The sequence below is a fragment of the Peromyscus leucopus genome, chromosome 2, assembly GCF_004664715.2.
Source record: "Peromyscus leucopus breed LL Stock chromosome 2, UCI_PerLeu_2.1, whole genome shotgun sequence".
Classification (NCBI taxonomy): Eukaryota; Metazoa; Chordata; class Mammalia; order Rodentia; family Cricetidae; genus Peromyscus; species Peromyscus leucopus.
The window spans coordinates 140512378-140533140 of NC_051064.1; the positions used below are offsets into that span (position 1 = coordinate 140512378).

Consider the following 20763-nt stretch of genomic DNA (forward strand, 5'->3'; position numbering starts at 1 on the left):
CCTAAATTACAGGCTGCCTTACAGTCCCCACCTTGTTATCACCAAGGCATTGAGCGAGGCCAGGGGTGAAGGCTTACCTTTGTCTCCAAATTTCTCTGCTTAGGGAGAGCCCATGAGGATTGTTTACCGAATGCGGGGGCTACTGGGTGACGCAACTGAGGAGTTCATCGAGTCCCTGGACTCCACCACAGGTATGGCTCTCTCCACATACGTGGTTGCATATTGGACTTCCGGTCAGAGCAGCCATGTCCCAGAAGACGGTAGCCTGTGCTCTGCATCACAATTGTAGGGGAGAAAGACAGGCATCCACGGCCTGATTCGGATACCTATTGAGATGGAAACATTCAAGCTATTAAGGGAAAGATGCTGTTAGCAGATTTGATTCAGATTTCTTTCTGCCCTAGCTCTCTGTTTCATTGAAAAAGGTGTTTGCTTGTACTTTGTTGTAATAGCAGAAAACATTAATTGACTTAAACTTTGATCAAGGCTCCTATGGGAGTGAGAGCATAGAGGTCACAGTAATGACCTTTAATGCAGGTCAGGAAAGAGCCACATACTCAGCCTAGGGGAGGGTTGTGCCTTTTGATTCTTTTACTTCCCTTTTCAATTTCTCTCCTCCTCCTCGTTCCCCTTTCTCCCAGATGAAGAGGAAGATGAGGAAGAAGTGTACAAGATGGCTGGTGTGATGGCCCAGTGTGGGGGTCTGGAATGCATGCTTAACAGACTGGCAGGAATCAAAGATTTTAAGCAGGGACGCCATCTCCTAACCGTGAGTTGTGGGCAGTACACAGAGCTGTGGCCATTGAGCCACTTGACGCTAGAGGGCAGTGTGGTGCAGCAGACGCCAGTGCCAGCCAGCAAAGGACCTGGTTTTCCCAACCCTTTGCCATCTAAGTCTCCCACTGCTTTCCTCCTGACCTACTCCTCCTAAAAACCGGGTGGTGGCAGTCTTCTTCTGTTTCTCTATATCAGAGGAACCAAGAACTGTTTCCCCTAATAACTGCTCTTGTGCTAGTCATTATGATTGTTTTATAGTTGCCGTTTAAATAGATTCTGTAATTAACTCATTTTTCCTGTCCTAGACTTGTGTTTGGACAGTCATCTGTCTCAGTAGTCAGGGATTCCAGTGGCACCACAGAGATTTCACTAACCTCTTTACCTTCCGAGGTGTATGAGGACAAACACCCAGTGTCATTTACGTGGCCCGCCTGCTTCTTGGCCTCCGTAGGCTCTGTGTGCTGGCATAGTCTGTCTGCCACTAGTTCAGAGTCTTGGTTGGTGCTGGATTTCCCCAGGATGGTGGGGCACCACCTAATGTACTAAGAGTCACTGTCACTACCGTCATGTGGGGTGGTGGAGGGAACTGGAGAATGTTGTCACTTAAGATGCCAGTCTGGTCTGAGAGCCCAGCCACCGGGCCAAGCCACTTAAGGGTCACCTCTTCGTGCATTTCAAGAAGAGTACCTACTAATGGATATGTCCCCTAGACACTTTACTGTGGCTACCTCTTCATCACTCATGCTTGCACATTTTACACATGGGGGTTCTCTCATGGGCCTGCCTGAACTGGCTTCCCTTCGCAGGTGCTGCTAAAGCTATTCAGTTACTGCGTGAAGGTGAAAGTCAACCGGCAGCAGCTGGTCAAGCTGGAAATGAACACGCTGAATGTCATGCTGGGCACTTTAAACCTGGTAAGAGTGCGGGCCACAGGTGATGGGGGGGGGGGGGCTGAGTGCTGAGTCAGGGATCTCAGCTCTAGGCCTAGTCCTTGAGCTCTCTTATTCTGCTGGCTCCCACTCATCCTGCTCTTGTGGCGCCTCAGAGCTTCCTGTCCCTTTGCTGAGCGCTGATTTGAGTCTAGGAGCAGAAGTCTATAGAACAGACCCAACCTGCAAGAAAGTAGTGCCTCTCTCTCCTCGGGGTACCCAGAGCATCACATTTCTGCTGTCCTCCTCTCAGACATGCACACGCACACACACGCGCGCGCACACGCACTCCCGCACTCCTGTGCTTTAAGACCATGGAAGAAGGCTGAAGGTCACCAGCAATGCGATGCTGTGGTTGTATCCTGAATCACTGGGTCTCCTCCTTCAGGCTCTGGTAGCTGAACAAGAGAGCAAGGACAGTGGAGGAGCAGCTGTGGCCGAGCAGGTGCTGAGCATCATGGAGATAATTCTAGATGAGTCCAATGCAGAGCCCCTGAGTGAGGACAAGGTGAGTGGGCCTGCTCTCCTCTGCCTGTAGACACTGGGGACCAGCAGTGGGCTTGTCTGCAGCTAGCTGAGCTCAACCCAGAATGGCTGAACTCATTCATGTTAGGAATGGCCAGACTACTGAGGGTGATGTCATTGTGCTGAGCCTGAGACCTTTGCATTCAGGGGAGACAAAGCTGCCAAGGATGTTACTTCAGTCTGAAAGTGCTCATTAATGGAGCCCAGGCATGACCTGGATGAATAGGCAGTGCCGTAGTTCAGCCCTTCACCTGGCAGTTGAGAGGTGATATGCCTGCTGCAGTCAGGTCTAGGGGTCAACATCAGCCCACTGCAGGCTCTCCTGTCTGCGACTGGGCCTTTGCCTCCAGGATGTTGCAGTGGTGTAGTCTGGCCACCGGAGAGCCATCACAGCAGCTTGGAAGCTCATCAGTGGAAACCCAGGCAGCTTATTGTTCCCCAGCAAGCACCGAGAACAGTTGTGTTTGGTGAGAGTGGCTGACTTTGGGGTCAGTTTTGGCTATAGCCGTCCTCTTGTGTTGCAGGGCAACCTCCTCCTGACGGGTGACAAGGATCAGCTGGTGATGCTCTTGGAGCAGATCAACAGCACCTTTGTTCGCTCCAACCCTAGTGTGCTCCAGGGCCTGCTGCGCATCATCCCGTACCTGTCCTTCGGAGAGGTGGAGAAGATGCAGATCCTAGTGGAGCGGTTCAAGCCATACTGCAGCTTTGATAAGTATGAGCCTGGACTTGGATACAGCAAGCCGGGCCCGGGGCAGTGCCCACAGAAATCCCAAGCTAGCTTTGTGAGGCTGAGCGAGTCACCTGGATTTTTGTTGAGTGTTTTGTGTCTGTGATCTGGAATTTCAGGGGCTTTGTCTAGTGGGGTGGCAGTCACCAAATCACATTATATTAAAGTAGTGTGGGAAGGGAATGAGAGGGGGAAAGACTTGACAAGGTGGGGGGAGCTGCATTTGCAAAAGCCTGAGGATGCAAAAGAACAGTGCAGTCTTGGACACGGGGTAGGCAAAGGGGAGAGAGGCAGGTCCTGGTCTGAGGTCTCCCAACCCTGTGGGAGTGTAGACTGGATCCTTTAGATGGTTCACCTGGTTATTCCCCAAGGGTGATGTCAACTCTGCCTTCATACTGGGACTTTTTATGCTCTCCTAGGTATGATGAAGATCACAGTGGGGATGACAAAGTCTTCCTGGATTGTTTCTGCAAAATTGCCGCCGGTATCAAGAACAACAGCAATGGTCACCAGCTGAAGGATCTCATCCTGCAGAAGGGAATCACCCAGAATGCTCTAGACTACATGAAAAAGCACATCCCCAGTGCCAAGAAGTAAGGCGCCCTCTCTTGGGCTTTGTGCCCCCTCCTCATACATGGCCCTTTTTCTCAACATCTTAGTGTGGTGCTTCCTGTGTGCCCCGTGCCCCTCCCGCTTCAGGAACCTGTCCAGGGGCCACTCAGCCACTATAGCGTCCTTGGGCTTTTCTGCTTCTGTTCAGGTGCTCATCTTTATCTGGCTTCTCAGCTGGATTTGCCCTTAGTGACCCCTCATTACATTCTTCAAGGATCCTGTTTGAACAAGCCAGTCTCAGCAGCAGATTGTCAGCATTGCTTCCTGGCTGCTTACGTGCCCTTGTCTGTTCTGCAGCTTAGATGCTGACATCTGGAAAAAGTTTCTGTCTCGCCCTGCTCTGCCATTTATTTTGAGGCTTCTTCGGGGATTGGCCATGCAGCACCCTGCCACCCAGGTGAGTGACCAGCATGTCTGCAGACGTCAATCTGTGTACAACCAGCAAGTCACCCATAGTGTGGCTTACCCTGTTGCTTGAGGCTTCTAGGGTAGGAAGCCTCAGCTTCTTTAGTTCCCTGTGTGCAGTGTGAGTTGCACACTGTGTCTTAAGCAGGGCTCAGCATGCTGCAGTGGAACTCTGAGTTCTAGCTGACAGTTCAGATTGCTGGCCAGTTCAGTCACTTGGGTGTTTGAAACGCCATCACCACTGTTTTCTGCTCTGCCTCAGACAGCTGACAACTTTACAGCCCACTCCTGATCTCCTCACTGTTGGTAACCACTCACGGCTCCTCACCCATCCCACACAGACAACATGGGCTGCAAGTTTTCTTTCTAACCCATTTTTAGAAAGCTATAGATTCCTGGGCAGTGAGTCATTAGAGAAACATCTTGCTGAACTTCAGCATATGTTAAAACTAACAGTGACCTTGGTACTGAGTCCCTCTTCTGCCCTTCCATAGTGTCCACATTCCTCTGTGCCCCTCCCACAGACTTCTGCTAAGCTCTCCATTTCTGTAATGTCACGAAGGTGGGCCCATGAAATATGTCACCTTGGGACTGGCGTTTTCTGTTCATTGGGATTTTCTGAAGAGACTCCTGGGTCATTGCACGTGTCTTGTGTCCTTCCTGTTGCTGAGTAGTGTCCTGCCACAGGGATACGTTCCGGGCTGTAACCATCCACCTGTTACAGGACAGCTAGTCATTTCACATTTGGGGTATTACCTACCAAACCGAGGTGAATGTTTTTATTTTCTGGGGCACATGCCCGGGAGTGTGTAGCTAGTAGGGTAGTAGCTGATGGGTAGTACTTACATGTTTGGTTTCTAGGAAGCTGCCAGACCAGCAGTGTGGCTCAGTAAGTAGTAAAAACACTTCCCATGCCAGCTTGACCTTCTGAGTTATATTCCAGAATCCATACAGAGTGGAGGGAGAAGTGGCTCCGACAGTCTTCCTCTGCCCTCCACACTCATGCCTATACTCACAGGGACATAGCACACACACCAGTTAGAAAAAGAAGCTGCCAGACTCTCCTGGAGTAGCAGACTGCTTTACATTTCTGGCGGCAGTGCATGAGTGGCTATTTTTACCCCAGCCACACTGCTAAGTGGGCTAGTGCCTGGCTCTGGTTTTGACTTGCATTTCCCTAATGGTTAATGATGCTACACTGCCTTTCCTGTGCTTTGTCTGTGTCTTTTGCATGAAATGACTCTTGTGTCTTGCCATTTTCTAGGTGGATGGTGTAAGGCTTAATGCTGAGTTTTGAGAATCCATAGAGTTAATTATTTTGCTTTTAAAACGTTCTGCATTGAATATAGTTCTGCATTTTCATTTGGCAGCCTGTTCTGATAACTCACCTCAAAAGTGTAATGAGTCAGTCATATACAGTGAAGGTCTTACTCAGATCTCTATCATTAATAGGCTTTGTCTCAATCCAGTAGATAGCCACAGTTGATATGCCTTCCTAGTACAATTTTTGCACACATTTTTCCACTTCCTGTAACAGCTGTGTTTTGGATAGGATACCAGGGAACAGCTGTGATTGGGCTAAATGTGATGGCTCTTCACACATCTTAGTGTGCAGCCCTAGCTGGCCAAGTCTTCCCTATGAAGCTCAGGCTAGCCTCAAACTCCCAGCAGTTCTCCTGCCTTAGCTCCTAAGTGTTCTGATCACAGGTGTGGACCCTGTACTCGCATGCGTCTTCCTCCACCGGCAGTGCCATGCATGCTGTAAGAAGTTAGAGAGATGATGAATGTGTGCTGGGCTTTTGTCATGATCCAGGTGAACGAATGGCCAGTGGCCGCTCGAGCAGAGACCTGGGAGGGGCTTAACTGGGATATGGAGAGAGAAAGGGCTTGGTCACTTTAGAACTCTGCCCGGTCTTTTGGTTCAGGATGAAGGGAATGGTTGTTCCATCAGAGGAGATGGACGAGGTTGAGGGTAGAGAGAAAAGGGATGGTACGCAAGTCCTGCATGTATAGACCACCCTTCCTGTTTGTGTGTGAGCATCGTGTAGACAAGGTCTTGTGGTTGCCCTACTCCTACTTCACACACGTCTCTCCGTGTATGCACATGCACACTCACAGGAAACACTGAGGGTGTTGAGTTCGGGGTGTGGGTGCCTGTGGAAAAGTTTGCTAGGTTTTAAACAGAGCTCATTCAGCATTTAGAACATGAGAGGCATGAGATAACATGCAGTTTTGCTGAGGTATGGGTTTGCAGTGTTCCTGTAGTGAGGGTGGATTTACGAGTTAGTGAGTGATCTGAGGCAAGCAACTCAAACTTTCACCTCAAGTGGGCTCTGTTGTTTTCAGTTTTACATCCCACACATAGTAAATCCCACCACGAACTTGTGATGCTGTGAGACCACCCACCGAGCTCACCTGGAGGCCTTTCTCCACTACACCTGCCTCCACTCCCGTCACATGGGGCCACAGGGGCCTGAAGCCAGCTTTGCCAAGCTCGGGTTTGATAGCTGTTGAACTTTTTGTCATCTCTACTCCCACATGCTGGAGTTTTGCCTCTGGTATCTTATAGACTGGGAGGGCTGTCACCAGTTGGACGGCTGCAGCTACCCAGAAGCAGAACTTAGGGAATTCCTGTGAATTCAGGGCTTCTGCCTGGGGTGCTCCTCTGCAGACCCTGCCGGGTGCTCCCACTGTTTTCAGCAGGAGCAGCTCTCTGGTTTTCCCTTCACAGGCATGGTGCTTCCCATGCTGTCTCACTTTCCGTCCTTACAGCTGCCTGGACACCATCTTCATTCTGGGTGAGAATGAATGCTGGAGCTAATGAGTGGAAGTAACTCGGTAGAGGTCACTGGCAAAGCCAGACCTCCCAGTTGCATCTTGAAGCAGTGGAGAATCTCAGGCTCTGACCTCTGTGAAGCCAGTGACACAAGCTTGTGCACTTGGGCTGATTGTAAAGTATTGACTGGGCCTGGGTGACAGATTCCCTCCGTAACTGGATAGGTTGTGCACTCACTAATGGTCAAAGGCTTTGACTGAGCCTTGATGGAAGGCTGCTCTGTAACTAGATACATAGGTCTTACTGGATCTCTTTGTATAGGTTCTGATTGGAACGGACTCCATCACAAACTTGCATAAACTAGAGCAGGTGTCCAGTGACGAGGGCATTGGAACCCTGGCTGAGAACCTGCTGGAGGCCCTTCGAGAACACCCTGATGTGAACAAGAAGATTGATGCGGCCCGCAGGGAGACCCGGGCAGAGAAGAAGCGCATGGCCATGGCCATGAGGCAGAAGGCTCTGGGCACTCTGGGCATGACGGTAAGGCCTCTGAGTCTCCACTGTGAACAAGGGCCCTCCCCCTGCTCCCGCACCCCAGGCAGACTAATGTGTTTCCCAGAGGAGCTGGGCAGGATTTGTGAAGGCTGCACAAGGAAAGAGGCAGAGGTAGTGTGCTGGGCACTTCCAGATGTGACTGCTGCCATACCACACTCGGGGACTCAGAGTAAAGTGACCTGGCAGGTTCGTGCAAACAGTAAAAGTGGAGATAATAATTACTCTATATCCAGGATTTGCTGCATGCCAGACACTGCAAGAACCTCATATATAAGATATATTTAAACCCTCAAGTGGTCCTGTGGCTTGACATCGTTATACCCGTGTCCAGATAAAGAAAGTGAAGCACATTGGCCATGGCACATAGCTACTAAGTGTGGACGGAACTTTGAACAGGGTCTGATCAACACAAAGGGTTCCGTTGTCCTACTTTGGAGGAAATGGTAGCCCTGGAAGAGCCTTGTCTTAACAAGCAAACTCGTGTGTCAGCAGTTTGACGCTTGCTGGGAACAGTAAATGATCAGAACACAGCGGCCCTTGGCAACTGAGACGTGGTGGGGCTGGCACAGACCAAAGGGGCTTTTTGGTAACAAGTGGCAACATGGCAGCATGCCAGCTTCCCACTGCTTGGTGTCCTCTGCTTTGATGGTTCCTCACTGGATCCCGGAGCTTTCCCTCAGTAGAAAGCAGTGGAGACAGCAGGTGTGTGGCTTAGTGGTAGAGTGCTCGCCGCTTGCTGGGGCCAACAAGGCCCTAGTTCTGCCCTCCAGCACGGCAGAAGGGCTCTCCCTTCCACACAGCATTCCTTTATGTCTGTGTGGTCACCTCAAGCCAGGGTGAGAAGGCATGTGGGAATCCTCTTATGACGTGCTGCCTCTGTTCCCTTGTAGACAAATGAAAAGGGCCAGGTGGTGACCAAGACTGCGCTCCTGAAGCAGATGGAAGAGCTGATAGAGGAGCCGGGCCTCACATGCTGCATCTGCAGGGAGGGGTACAAGTTCCAGGTAGGGCTGCTGGGCAGCACGTGGCTGCACATGCTCTGGCTGTTGTTAGCACAGCCTGGCTCTGTGTCTAGACATGCCAGTCTCCTACAAGCCATTTTGTACTGAGATAGGCTTGTGTCTTGGGAGACTGACACAGGGGCCAGCTGCAGGAAGGCCAACTGGTCTGAGCATGAGCATCGTTGGCACCTGAAGAGACCATCTTTTGGCATCCTCTATCAATGCCAGGGCACTTGTCTTTAAACCCTATTAAAGGCCCCAGTTGATGGGTAGGGATGCAAAGGGCACATGGCAAAGCTAGAATTCCAGCTGGCGTTCTGCTAACCCCAGGCCTGGGGACTTAAGGTTATACTGCATTGCTTCAGTTCAGGACAACTAGGAATGATGAGAGCCCCACTTTCTAAGTGTGTCCAAATGAAGTGACATCTGGAAAGAGCAGTGGGGAAGTGGCCTGTTTGCTTTCTGACAGTACCAGGAGAGGCCTCTTCAGTCCCACTTTGCTCCTAGGCTGTGGAAGGACTACTAGTGTCCTGGTTGGTATAGATAACTGCCCGACAGCTTCGTAAAGCAAGTGGCCATGGAGACACTGTGTCTCCCTTCTAGATAGATGAAGCACAGACAGAGGCCTAGGCTTAGATCTCTGCACCCCCACCCCATACACACACACACACACACACACACACACACACACACACACACACACACACACTGAATTATTTATAAGAACAGAGGTTTGGGGCTGGGAGTGTAGTTCAGTGCTAGGATGCTTGCCCGTCATGCAAAAGGCCTTAACTCCCATTCCTGAAACCACACATACACACACACACACACAGAAGGTTATTGAGCTCAAGGTTCTGGAATTTTAAGAGTGGGACCCTGGGATCTGCTAGGTTCCTGTTAACCCCATAATAGGGCTGTCATGACCTAGTCGCCTCTTAGGCATCCTCTCAATACTGCCCCAAGGAATTGAGCTTCACTTGAGTTTGTGGCAGCAAATGATGCTCACACCTATCTGAAGGGAGATGCTCAGGTCCCCATGTCTTGTCAGCTCCTTGCACAGCTTGGCTGGGAATTTCCCCTCACCCCGGCCCCCTGCACCCTGCTGTGTTGTCTTTTCAGCCCACGAAGGTCTTAGGCATTTACACCTTCACCAAGCGGGTAGCTTTGGAGGAGATGGAGAACAAGCCCCGGAAACAGCAGGGATACAGTACTGTGTCCCATTTCAACATTGTGCACTACGACTGTCACCTAGCTGCTGTCAGGTAGGCGTTGGCTCTTGCAGAGCGGCTCCAGCCGGCCTGGACCTGTGTAGCTTCAGATGAGTGGACCATGGCTCAGAGCCCTGGGTTGCTGGGGCTTCTGCTTTTCTTATCTCCAAGCAATAGGGTGTCTACCTTAGCTCCCATAGACCCCCATGAACTTACCACATGAGAAACTGTTTGGCTTTGGATGTTTGGCCTTGGCCAGGACTGGTGGAAGCAGTCCTACTTGACTGAATTAATGAAGCAAACACTTACCTGTAGAGTTTACAAATGACTAGTGTTAGCAAGCCCTCAGCACCCAGGTGCCTCATTACCAGATTAATCCCAGCAGTTCCTTGTCCCTGCTCTCCTCCCTGTCCCCATCCAGATTGGCTAGAGGCCGGGAAGAGTGGGAGAGTGCTGCCCTGCAGAATGCCAACACGAAGTGCAATGGGCTTCTTCCAGTCTGGGGCCCTCACGTCCCTGAATCAGCTTTTGCCACTTGCTTAGCAAGGTGAGTGTTGAGTGTTTTCATAGCAGAAAGGGGGCAGTTTCCAGGAGATGGAAGGAATCAGCTCTTAGACCATAGACCAGCCCCTGGTGATGCCATCTCCCAGACACTTCAGTGGGCATCCATGTCTGTCTATGTTAGCTGTTCTGAGCAGATAGGGCTGAAAAATAGGGTTGACTAAAGTGACCTGCTGGCGTGAAACCGGCATCCTTGGTTTCTTGGGTTCCATGGAAAATTTCTCATTAGCTTTCTTCCTGTAATTAGTCCTTAGGGTCAGAATCTCCCCAGAGTTCACGTCTATGGTCTGTGGCTCTGGTGTTTCAATTGTGAAACCACCCGGGGTGGGATGGGGGTTCCTTCTAAGGCCTCTCTGTTCCCACATCTAGTCTGTAATAGCTGAAGCTTCTGGGGTCCTTGTGCATTTGGGACCTCGTGGAGTCCTAGTCTACAGCCCACAGGATAAGGTACTTAGTCCACCAGACCCCGGCAGTGATGATGCCAGAGTGGTGGTGGGTAGCATCCTCAGCTGTGCGCTGTGTGTCCCTGCTGCACATGTGAATAGACGGCATAGGTGGAGTCATTACCCAGGGCCAGTCAGCAAGAGGTAGAGCCGATTGTATATGGACTTAGGAAGGGAGAAAGCACAGCATAACGGCATATGGGTGAAAAGATCATTCTTAAGGATAAATCACCTTGTCACCAGAATAAGTTCACATTTCTCCACAGTGTGTCATCACCAGTGGCCATGACATCTGTCAGTTAAGAAATGAGCCCCCCTCCCCCTGCCAGGTGGCAGTGGCACACGCCTTTAATCCCAGCACTCGGGAGGCAGAGGCAGGTGGATCTCTGAGTTTGAGGCCAGCCTGGTCTACAGAGAGAGATCCAGGACAGGCATCAAAGCTACACAGAGAAACCCTGTCTCAGGGGAAAAAAAAAAAAGGAAGAAAGGAATGAGCCCCCAAAGTGGTGGTCCCTTGCCCACATTGAGAGCACCACATGCAATCACAGCAGTAGTAGCAGCAGCAGTGTCCTAGGGTCTGTCTTGACAGCCTCCACTTGACCTCTGCAGTCAGCAGGCGGGAGTGACCAGGAGAGCTCTGCACTCCACCCCAAGCTTTTACCAGGAGTCTGGCTTCCATGTCATGTTGCCTCTGCTTCTCCCTAGGCACAACACTTACCTCCAGGAGTGTACCGGCCAGCGGGAACCCACGTACCAGCTCAACATCCATGACATCAAACTGCTCTTCCTACGCTTCGCCATGGAGCAGTCTTTCAGTGCAGACACTGGTGGGGGCGGCCGAGAGAGCAACATCCACCTGATCCCGTACATCATTCACACCGTGCTTTACGTCCTGAACACGTCAGTGTCCTATGGCCCCAGATGCTACCTTGACTGACACTCTCTGTCTCTCTGCTTAGCTACATCCCCCAGCCTTTACTAATCCACGGTTTTGACCGTTGCACAGAGCACAGCAGTGAGGGTGACTTCCTTCCCAGAGCTCCCCCATCCCCACTGTGGGCAGCTAGAGGCTCTGGTCTTGGGCTGGTCTTCAGAGGGAGCAGGCACGGAGTAGCTGCTGCTTCCACTTCTCAGACTCAAAGAGGGACCGTGGATGAGAGTCACATCATGTCGTTGGTCTGAGCACACGGCCGGTACAGCTGCAGGCTTCTGGCGGGCCTGAGGCGGTTACAGGAGTGGAGCACTGGCTTTCTTAGTCTGCCAGTGATGCTGCTGGCAAGGAAGAAAGAGCTGTTGGTGTCTGTGTGGCTGCAAATGGGGTGGGTGTCAGAGGCCTCGGAGGAGACAGAAGCCCTTCCCACTCGCAGCCAGGCTTAGAAGCATGTTAAGATATTTCTGTGCCTGCGCTCTTGGATTTTATCTGACTGGGTGTAGACCTGCCTGCAGACCCTTCTCCCTGAGATCCACAGCTTTAGGAGGTAGAGCTGGTAGCCATGGGAAGGCAGGGCACAGTCCTCCCACGCAGCCACCATGCTGTTGAGATACCGAGGCTCTTGTCCTGTCCCTGCCTTCTCCCTTTTTCTTGTGAGATAAAATCTGACCTTGAGACTTCAGGCTTCATTGTTAACTCAACAGGGCAGGGCTCTTCATAGCACATGACATCATCTGCCAAACACCCTGGCTGTCAGAAGAGACACCTGGCATTGCCAACAGCACAGGCTTTCCACTGTCTGGACCCTGCTGCAGGCCCCAGCAGTGCTAATTGCCAGTGTTCTTAGGGCCCTGACAAAGGCTGTGGGTTTTGCAGAGACATGCCTCTTGGCAGCGGTAAGCTAGAGTGGACTGCTCAGGCAGAGAGACCCAGTGAGGACAACGCTTCCCAGGATTGACCCAGCCATATGGAACTGGTGGCTCCAGGGGTCTGCTCTGTTGTACTTTCCTTGGGCAAGCAGGGCCTCCTTCTCAGCCACAGGCTGCTTCCTTTGCTAGCCATTTGACAGCGGCATGAGCTTGGTCATAAGGCAGTTGGGTCTTCGATGGACATTTATACACAAAAGCAAATGTGCTATGCTAGTGAGCCAAACCCGAGCCTGAGAAGAGCCTGTCATGGCCACAAGTCTGAGGTTCCCACAGGGGTGGAGAGCTAGGTAGGGTTCCAATTGAGTCTCGGCTTGCCCATTTTGCAGGAGCAAAAGGAAGCAGGGCATCTTTGTACCATCCTTCTGCATCCCTATAGCCACATATAGTGACTATGGCCATGCTACCTGCAGCCTGGACACTGGGGGTTTGGGTGATGTTTTGTCTTCCCTCATAGATGAGCACCAGTAGGTTATAGGGATGCTGATGGAGATTCTTGGCCTCTTTGTGTGGGTCCTGGCAGTTGGCAAGACTTTGTCATGAGTAAGGGGTAGAGTTGATGACAGACTCAAGAACCAGGCCTGGGGCCTCAGTCTAGGTTTTGCTTGGCAAGGGGCTTAGATCCTAGTATTGTAGCTTGCTCTCCTGTACAGTTGGACAGGTGCTTCTTGTCTCGAGGGCTTCTTATGCCTGTTAAATGAGATAAGGCACGTGCAGCACTGAGAAGGATGCCTGGCAGTGTGCTGTCTTCTTCGACATACAGTTCAGACAAGCAGCAGCTACCCGCCTGGAAGAAATTGCTGATGATGGGGAGGGAGGACAGAGCATGAGCAAACAGCCCAAACGGGGAGCCTGGGTGCCAGGGCTACTGCAGTGCAGACTACGTCATCATAATAGAATTCGTGGAGAAGGTGGGCTGTTGACCATGTCAGGAAACCCACTCTTGGACTCCATTGCTTACTGGCTTGGTGACTTTAGTAAGTCACCTCCTTTCCCTGGGCTTCTAGAAAAATGATGACAAGTCCACACTGGAGAAGTGGTAACCATGCCCCGTCCAAGAGCCAGGAGGTGTTGGGGACTGTGTTGAAGTGACACAGTCACGGACCTGAGAGGGCAGAAGGCTTGGGTTGTAGAGAGGAGGGGGTGGCAGAAAGTACGAGCCCAGAAGACTGTCCAGTGCCATCCTGGTTAGCCCTACACCTTCCCTGCTGCCATCTGAATGCTTTTCCTCCAGGACCCGAGCAACATCCCGGGAGGAGAAGAACCTCCAAGGCTTCCTGGAGCAGCCCAAAGAGAAGTGGGTAGAGAGCGCCTTTGACGTAGACGGGCCCCACTACTTCACCATCCTGGCCTTGCATGTCCTACCCCCTGAGCAGTGGAGAGCCACGCGTGTGGAGATCCTGCGTAGGCTGCTGGTGGCCTCACATGCCCGGGCAGTGGCTCCAGGAGGAGCTACCAGGTCAGTGCCTGCTTTGGAATGCTGCTCCATTCAGCGTCTTCCCGGTGTTTGCAGCCTGTCTTGGTCATGTGATGTGTGCCTGTTGTGCTCATTTGCCTTGGCTGTAGACTCTGGCTCCAGTCATCACCCTAAGAGTTTGCTTGAGCCCCTCTGGGTCTTGTGTTGAGCCACTGCAAAGGTGAATCTGGGTTTCCATCTAGAAAATTCAGAAAGGAAGACAGCCAGGCCTCAGGGGATATGGCTGGTGAGGCAGTTAGGGCCAGCATCGAGGCTAAGCCCAGGAGCCAGACTTTCTGGCTCTGGGGGCTTTGGTATAAACTAAGGAGGTTTCAGTGTAGCTGTGGTTGTGGCTGTGGCTAGGGATTTTTTGTCCAGTGACTAAAAGTTTGTCCTTCTCTTTCCTTCCTGTCTCATCTGCCCTACCTTACTTAGGCCTCCTAGACCCTCTTTGCAATCCTGTGTGCACCAACTGAGGAGCACGTGCAGGAAGTGGTCCTTGTTGTCTTGACTTTGCATTGTAGTTTGGGTCAGATGGGGGCTATCGGAAAGAACCATCTGCAAGTGAAGTCAGAGCCTTCCTCTCAAGCTCTTTGACAGTAGTACCCCAGTGGTCACAGCACACAGAATAGACTCAGCCTGGCCCTGAATAGTCCCTGCCCACCCTGGGGAGCTGCGCCACAGCCTATGGCCTGGTAGCTTTATTTCGCCAGTGGAGGCCCAGGTGTCCTTGTGTAGTCCTGCTGTAGCTCTGAACTCATTAGCTTAGACTCAGGGATCGTTTCCACACTTAGAGGCCAGGAAGGGAGCAGGAGTCTCCCTTCCAGCCATGGTGATGACATGTCCTGTGGGAGCAGCAATACCTGAGTTGGCCCACCTGAGGCTTTACCTTTATTTAGCTCTGGCACTTCATGCCCCCAGAGTGACCAGTTTGCCACTGTCCTGTTGAGTCTAGCCAACAGAAGCCTATTTGGGCCAAGTGGGAAAGAGTGAATTGTTAGGTTCCTGCCCCCATTCCAAACATGTCATGTCCAGGACATCCTAAGAGCCCTAGTGTTAATGATTAACTAGATGCTTGAAATCAAAAGTTAGGTCTTCAGACGCTGAAGTTGTTAAAGTGAGACAGGAATTGCATTCATAGCACACAGATGGCTGCTTATCCGGCAGGCTTCCGCATGGGGTAGAGGCTGAGCCCACCCGAGCTGTTCTTTCAGCCAAGAGGGAAACTCATTCCTGTCCCCGCAGTTGAGGAAAAGCTGATTTGGTCATGGCTTAATTAGGAAATTCAGCTTGAGCTGCATTCATGCATTGCGATTTTCTATGTAGCACTTTAGTCACCTTTCCTAATTAGCTGTAAATAATTAAGCTGGGCAGGGTCACCCAAGACTCATGCTTACCAAAGCAGGACAGCCACAGTGAGGGCCAAGCCCGGCTGTGGTCCAGGTTCCAAGCCTGCTGTTTGCCAGACAGACTAGAAAAGGTGCTGAGGGATTGCCCAGGATTGGGACACTCTTGAAGGAGAGGCCTTTCAATCAAGGGCATGTAGAAGGTGTCTCTTATACCGGGGTTGGGTGCCATCACTGGCAGCAGGTTCTGTCTGAAGTCTGTACATTTTGGGGTAGGAGGCAGTAGCAGATACACAGAACCATAGCTTAATGGGCTAGGGCTATAGCTCAGTGGTTGATCACTCGCCGAGCATGTGTGAGGTCCTAAGTTCAATTCCCAACACACACACACACACACACACACACACACACACACACACACACACGAGAGTATATAAACTATAGCTCAAGAGAAGCTAATGACTTCTGTGTGTTTAACATTCAGCAAAATAGATTCAGCAGATATTTTAGCCTAGAAGTTGGCTAGGCTTCCACTGGAACCTTACCTGGTATGTGGACAGTTGTCCTTACCCTCAGGCCCATCTTAAGTACCATTGACAGCTGTGCCACCCCCCACCTCCCAAGCCGGTGGGCAGAAGGGAACAGAGCAGAGGCTACAGGTAGCACATGCCAACAGGCTTGACTTTGTGAGTTAAACGGCTGCTGAAGGCAGTTGTGTCTGGCTCCTCTCATGATAGGCAAGCCCTAAACTAAACGAGTAGTTGACGCTGAGCACTCTGCTGCTTGTCTTTTGGTCATAGGATATGTACCAGAGTGTTGTGAGATGTAGAACTTGACCTTAAGTCATGACAGGGGCTCATCTGGCCTTTACTTTCCACAGCCATGAATGAGATCTCCCCTTGTGCTGGGCATTCTGATCCTTCAGAGCCTGGTGGGATGGCCCCTTACAAGGGGGATGTCCACGGCAGGCAGTGGACCTTGACAGAGGCGCCCCAGTGTTCCGGCACTTGGCTGGCCTTCAAGCCTGTGCCAGGTCACTCAGGTGCTGATGACACTTGTTGGAGAGAGACAAAGGGGTGTTTGAGGGGCTCTGAGATTACCCTAGGATTTGGGAGCTATTGGGTGGTTGCCGGGGCAGTCCTAGACATCATGGTTGCTCAACACTGATTTTCTACCAGCTTGCTAGTTTTCTGCAGAGCACATGTTTGGCTAATTTGGCTGTCTAGTAGATTTCTCCTGGTGGCAGGTAAAACCTGAGTTAGAAACTTTGTTTTCCCTTCTTCGTTGTTAGCCACCATTACATTTGGGAGCTTGTGGGGGGCAGAGTACAAGGGAGCATGGGAACCTTGTGCTTAAGTTAGAACTTTTGAGTGCTGTGTACCTACGTCTCCCTGTTGCTGTTACCCCACTTTAGAAAAATGCTAAGACTGTCAGATGAAGTTCATGCAGCAGCCTGGGAGCCAGGGCTTCCAGGTTCCCTACCCACAGCTGCTTTTCACTCAGGCCATGAGCAATAGCTTCTGTGTACCCTCAGTCCCCAAGGACTATGTCCCATCTCTGCAGGGTCCTCACAGACATCTTTGCCCTGCATTTCCAGGTTAACAGATAAGACAGTGAAGGACTATTCTGCCTACCGTTCTTCTCTGCTCTTCTGGGCTCTTGTTGACCTCATTTACAACATGTTTAAGGTAAGGAAGCCTTCGGGGCTCAGCCAGTTCCATGAGATATGGGATATGTGCATCCTTGCCCAAAATCCATTGGTGACCACATTCTGACACTCCTCACTAGCTTTGGTGCTTTGCCCTTGAAAAGCTAAAGGTCTCCACTTGAGAGGTGAGCACCCTCAGCTCAGACCTGCACACCCAGATGTCAACAGCTGAAGCCTGTTGTCATGCACCCTCCAAGCAGTGAGCACACTGACAGCCTTCCCACTCTTGTCCTTGCCTGTGGATAGCACTTTGCTCTTTGTGAATTTGTCCTACATAGCCCCAGTTAGAGAATGTCTTGCTTCCTATCTGGGCCTCACACGTCTTAGAGGGTTGGTATGTGGAGTGAGCCCTGTGATCATGAGTGGAATGGTCCAGTCAGAGATGCCAATCATCTTGGTCTTGGAAATGCAGGTGTGGGGAAGACCCTTGTTAAAATTGTGGGTCCGTGTAGAACATTGCAGAAACAAGGAGGGCCTCGTGGAGAGTAACTAAGGCCAGTGGGCCCTGGAGGTGTAGGGCCTCCTTGCTTCCAGGAAGGCTCTGGTATGTGTTGGGTGGGCTCTCCACAGGGCTGAGATGGAGGCAGAGAGCCAGCTGCATTCAGTTATTCACTGGCTCCATGTCCCGCTGGTTCTTGTAGAAGGTGCCCACCAGTAACACGGAGGGCGGCTGGTCCTGCTCTCTGGCCGAGTACATCCGCCACAATGACATGCCCATCTATGAAGCTGCCGACAAAGCCCTGAAAACCTTCCAGGAAGAGTTCATGCCAGTGGAGACCTTCTCAGAGTTCCTCGATGCTGCAGGTCAGTGCAGTTTTCTCTGCGGCAGAACCCAAGTCTGTCTCAGTGGAACTTGCTGTTATTTTCATCTTCACAGAGCAGAGGAAACGGCACACAGTAGCCACCTCCAGGCATAGGAGAGGTGTTCATTCAAACCTCCCACTTGCCAGGTGTAGTGGCACTTGCCTTTAATCCCAGCAGCAGAGGCGGGTGGATCTCTCAGTTCGAGGCCAGCCTGGTCTACATAGAAAGTTTTCAGGATAGCCAGGGCTACATAGTGAAACCCTCTCTCCAAAAAAAAAGTCAACCCAAAAATGAGAGAGCTTCAGTGCAGCATGCACTGGTGCCTGTGGCCCCCAAGCTCCACCACTGCCCGTGGTCTATGAGCTCAGTGTTCCACGCTACTCTGCTTGGCCTCATCCTGTTGGTGCTGTTACAGAGACTAGAGGTTAGGTAGATATGGGTAGCGCAGAAGAGGCGAGCACCTTCGGGCTCTGACTTTTAGTGACAGCTCAGACTTAACAGGAGAAAGGTCCCTTGTCTTCCTTGCCTCACGGCTGCCTGGGCAGGTGTGGAAGGCTCTTGTGGTCATGAAGTAGGTGGAGGCGGTCAGCAGGGAGCACCTTGGAGTAGACACACGCAGGGCAACATCCGAGCCGTTGTGCCCCAGCTCCCAGAGCTCAAGTCCATTTTCTCCCATCTACAAATGATGTGTACAAATTGGTCACTTAATTGCAAATACTTTGGAACTTACTAGGTTTCTTATCTGAGAAGTGATAGGAATGAGGGTGACTTGGGCTCAGGCCAGGGAAAATCACCCTAGGATTACAGGTGACACTCTTAGGTCCCAAATGTTGTGTCACAGCCCCGCTCCACTGGTGCTGTCCTAGAGAGGAAGCCAAAGCAGAGGAAGCCTGCCCTGGCCAGCTCCTGTTGGTTAGCTGGTTCCCGGCTTCTCGACTTTGTGGTGTTCACTGTGGAGATTGTGTACAGATGCAGGGAGAGTTCCCCAGGCCCTGTTGCCAAGTGAGCACTTGTGTTAACATTCCCTCTTAGCTTTCTGTCCTCTGGGACGGAGACCCACTGAAGGCCCGGGATCCTGTCCCCATGCATTCTTCTGTTGCCCAGTACTGGGCACTCTGCCGGCCCCTGGTCTTCATGGCCCAGTGGGGGCTCTGCCCTGGGATGCTGTCTCTGCCTTGCTATCTGAGCTGCCACAGCCTCCCTTGATTAAGTCTCTGTTTCTTACTTCAAAGCTCCTTGATCTTCCCACCCATGTCTTCCCAGCCTGGCTGACCATTTTCCTCAGAGTTAATCCTGACCAAGAGCACAGAGCTGTGTCCTTAGTGCCAAACCCTGTGCTTGTCACATGAGACTATCAAAGTGACCATGAAAGTCAGAGCTAGTCCAGCCACAAGACCATTGGCGATTGCCTTTCTTAGGTCAATTTAAGATGATGACAAAGACTGAGGAGATGGCGTGCTCCCATCAGAAATCACTTACAGGGGCCAGGGAAATGGTTCAGCTGTGGTCGGCCATGCAAGCATGAGGTCCTGAGTTCTGATCCCCAGCACCCCATCAAAGCCAGGTGTGGGCAGAACTGCAGCACTGGAGGCTGCAGGTGGCAGGGTCCCCTACTGAGCTCGCTGGACTGCCAGTCTAGCCAGCCAGCAAACTCTGCGAACCTGCCTTAGAAAATGCGGTGAGAGCAATGGAGAAAGACACACATCTCCACACAGGCACTGCTGGGGGGGGGGGGGGGCTAGCTCAACTAAGAGTGCTTGCCTGGTGTGCCTGAAGCACTGGGTTTGGTCCGCAGCACCGAGTGTGTCGGTGTGGTAGCACGGAACTTCAAAGGAAATCCTCAGCTCCAGAGTGAGTTTGAGACAGACCAGTCTGCAATCGGAGAAACAACCTTAGGATTGTGGGTGTGGTTACAGCCCCTTCAGTGGCCCCTGGACAGGTTGAAATCGTCTCCTCCAGGGAATTCAAACTGGCCTTGGCTGCATTGTCTCTGGTGGCACCCGCTTCTGGAACAGTATTTATCATACAGTGATCACCTCCCCCTCATTGCCGGAGTCCAGCAAGTGCTTACATTGGAGCATGTTTGGCGCAGTATGTTCTGTACGTGAATGAGGCGTCTGTGACTCAGTGGAGCTGGAGGCCCTGAATACCACTCCCACTCTGTCTCTGCTTTCCAGGTCTTCTGTCAGAAGTCACCGATCCAGAAGGCTTCCTAAAGGACCTGTTGAACTCAATCCCCTGACCATCCCCACGGAAATGAGATGGCGGTGACGAGATTGAAGCTAGCTTGCCTTCCTCCCTCACCCGTCCCTCCGTGTGCACTCACTTCCCCACAGATGCTGCATTAGCACCCGTCTCCTCCCTCATTTTTCTCGGAGTGGCTTGGGGTTTGTAGGCATCCTGTTCTATCGCGTGTGTGTGTGTGTGTGTGCTGCGTTGGCTCTGAAGTTGTCTGTAGCCCGAGCCATTGAAGGACCTATACATACCTAGGGGCTGTGAGCTGTCCCAGCCAGCTTGAGTGTGCCCATCTTGAAATAAATGAATGACTTGGTACACATTGGAAAGGGGGTTTGGCTGCTCCTTGCCAGTGCTTGCCAGTGCACTTACAGCCTTATGGAGACACACCAGGAAGACTGCCGAATTTGAATTGCCTTCTGGGGCTGGGGGGTCAGGGGGCTAATGGTGTTCTAGTCCTTAGCCAAAAGAGGGCTCAGCAGAGCAGGCCCTGGTCAGCATCTCCTTCAAACTTCAAAAGCCTTGAAAACATTTGACAGTCTCCTGCTGGCTGCCGGGCAGAGAGGAGAGACCCCAGGGAAGACTCAGAACAGTGAGAATAGCTGTTCCCACTGCTAGGCCTGTCCTCTGCTGACCCTCCCCAGCAGCTGTGTGAAGAAAGAGCCTGTGTGTTGACCCAGCACCCCAAGTCCCCAGCTGGGACGTCAGTTGACAGGTGTGGTGCCTCTGATGTTGCATTTTGGACTTCTGAGACCTGCTCCCCACCTCCTGGGCTCCCCGGAGCCTTTCTCAGACTTCAGCAAAAGGCTGACCCAATCACAGCCGTGTGTGGAGG

The 20763-nt window shown here is 51.8% G+C and overlaps 1 protein-coding gene across 8 annotated transcripts in view; it reads left to right on the plus strand.

Annotated features, from left to right (window-relative positions):
- Ubr4 (ubiquitin protein ligase E3 component n-recognin 4) overlaps positions 1-20257 on the plus strand; it is a 116419-nt gene extending 96162 nt beyond the window's left edge. For 6 of the 8 annotated variants that reach the window (XM_028875261.2, XM_028875262.2, XM_028875266.2 and 3 more), the window contains 16 exons: positions 104-191; positions 642-769; positions 1584-1691; positions 2095-2214; positions 2756-2946; positions 3381-3554; positions 3871-3970; positions 7076-7294; positions 8200-8313; positions 9430-9572; positions 9904-10065; positions 11228-11422; positions 13614-13838; positions 16779-16869; positions 17531-17693; positions 19871-20257. In XM_028875261.2, the coding sequence (XP_028731094.1) occupies positions 104-191; positions 642-769; positions 1584-1691; positions 2095-2214; positions 2756-2946; positions 3381-3554; positions 3871-3970; positions 7076-7294; positions 8200-8313; positions 9430-9572; positions 9904-10065; positions 11228-11422; positions 13614-13838; positions 16779-16869; positions 17531-17693; positions 19871-19935 (2286 nt within the window). In that variant the 3' untranslated portion in view covers positions 19936-20257. The remainder of the gene's footprint in view (positions 1-103; positions 192-641; positions 770-1583; positions 1692-2094; positions 2215-2755; positions 2947-3380; positions 3555-3870; positions 3971-7075; positions 7295-8199; positions 8314-9429; positions 9573-9903; positions 10066-11227; positions 11423-13613; positions 13839-16778; positions 16870-17530; positions 17694-19870) is intronic. The other 2 variants (XM_028875264.2, XM_028875268.1) reach the window with 1 other exon arrangement.
- The last annotated feature ends 506 nt before the right edge of the window (positions 20258-20763 follow it).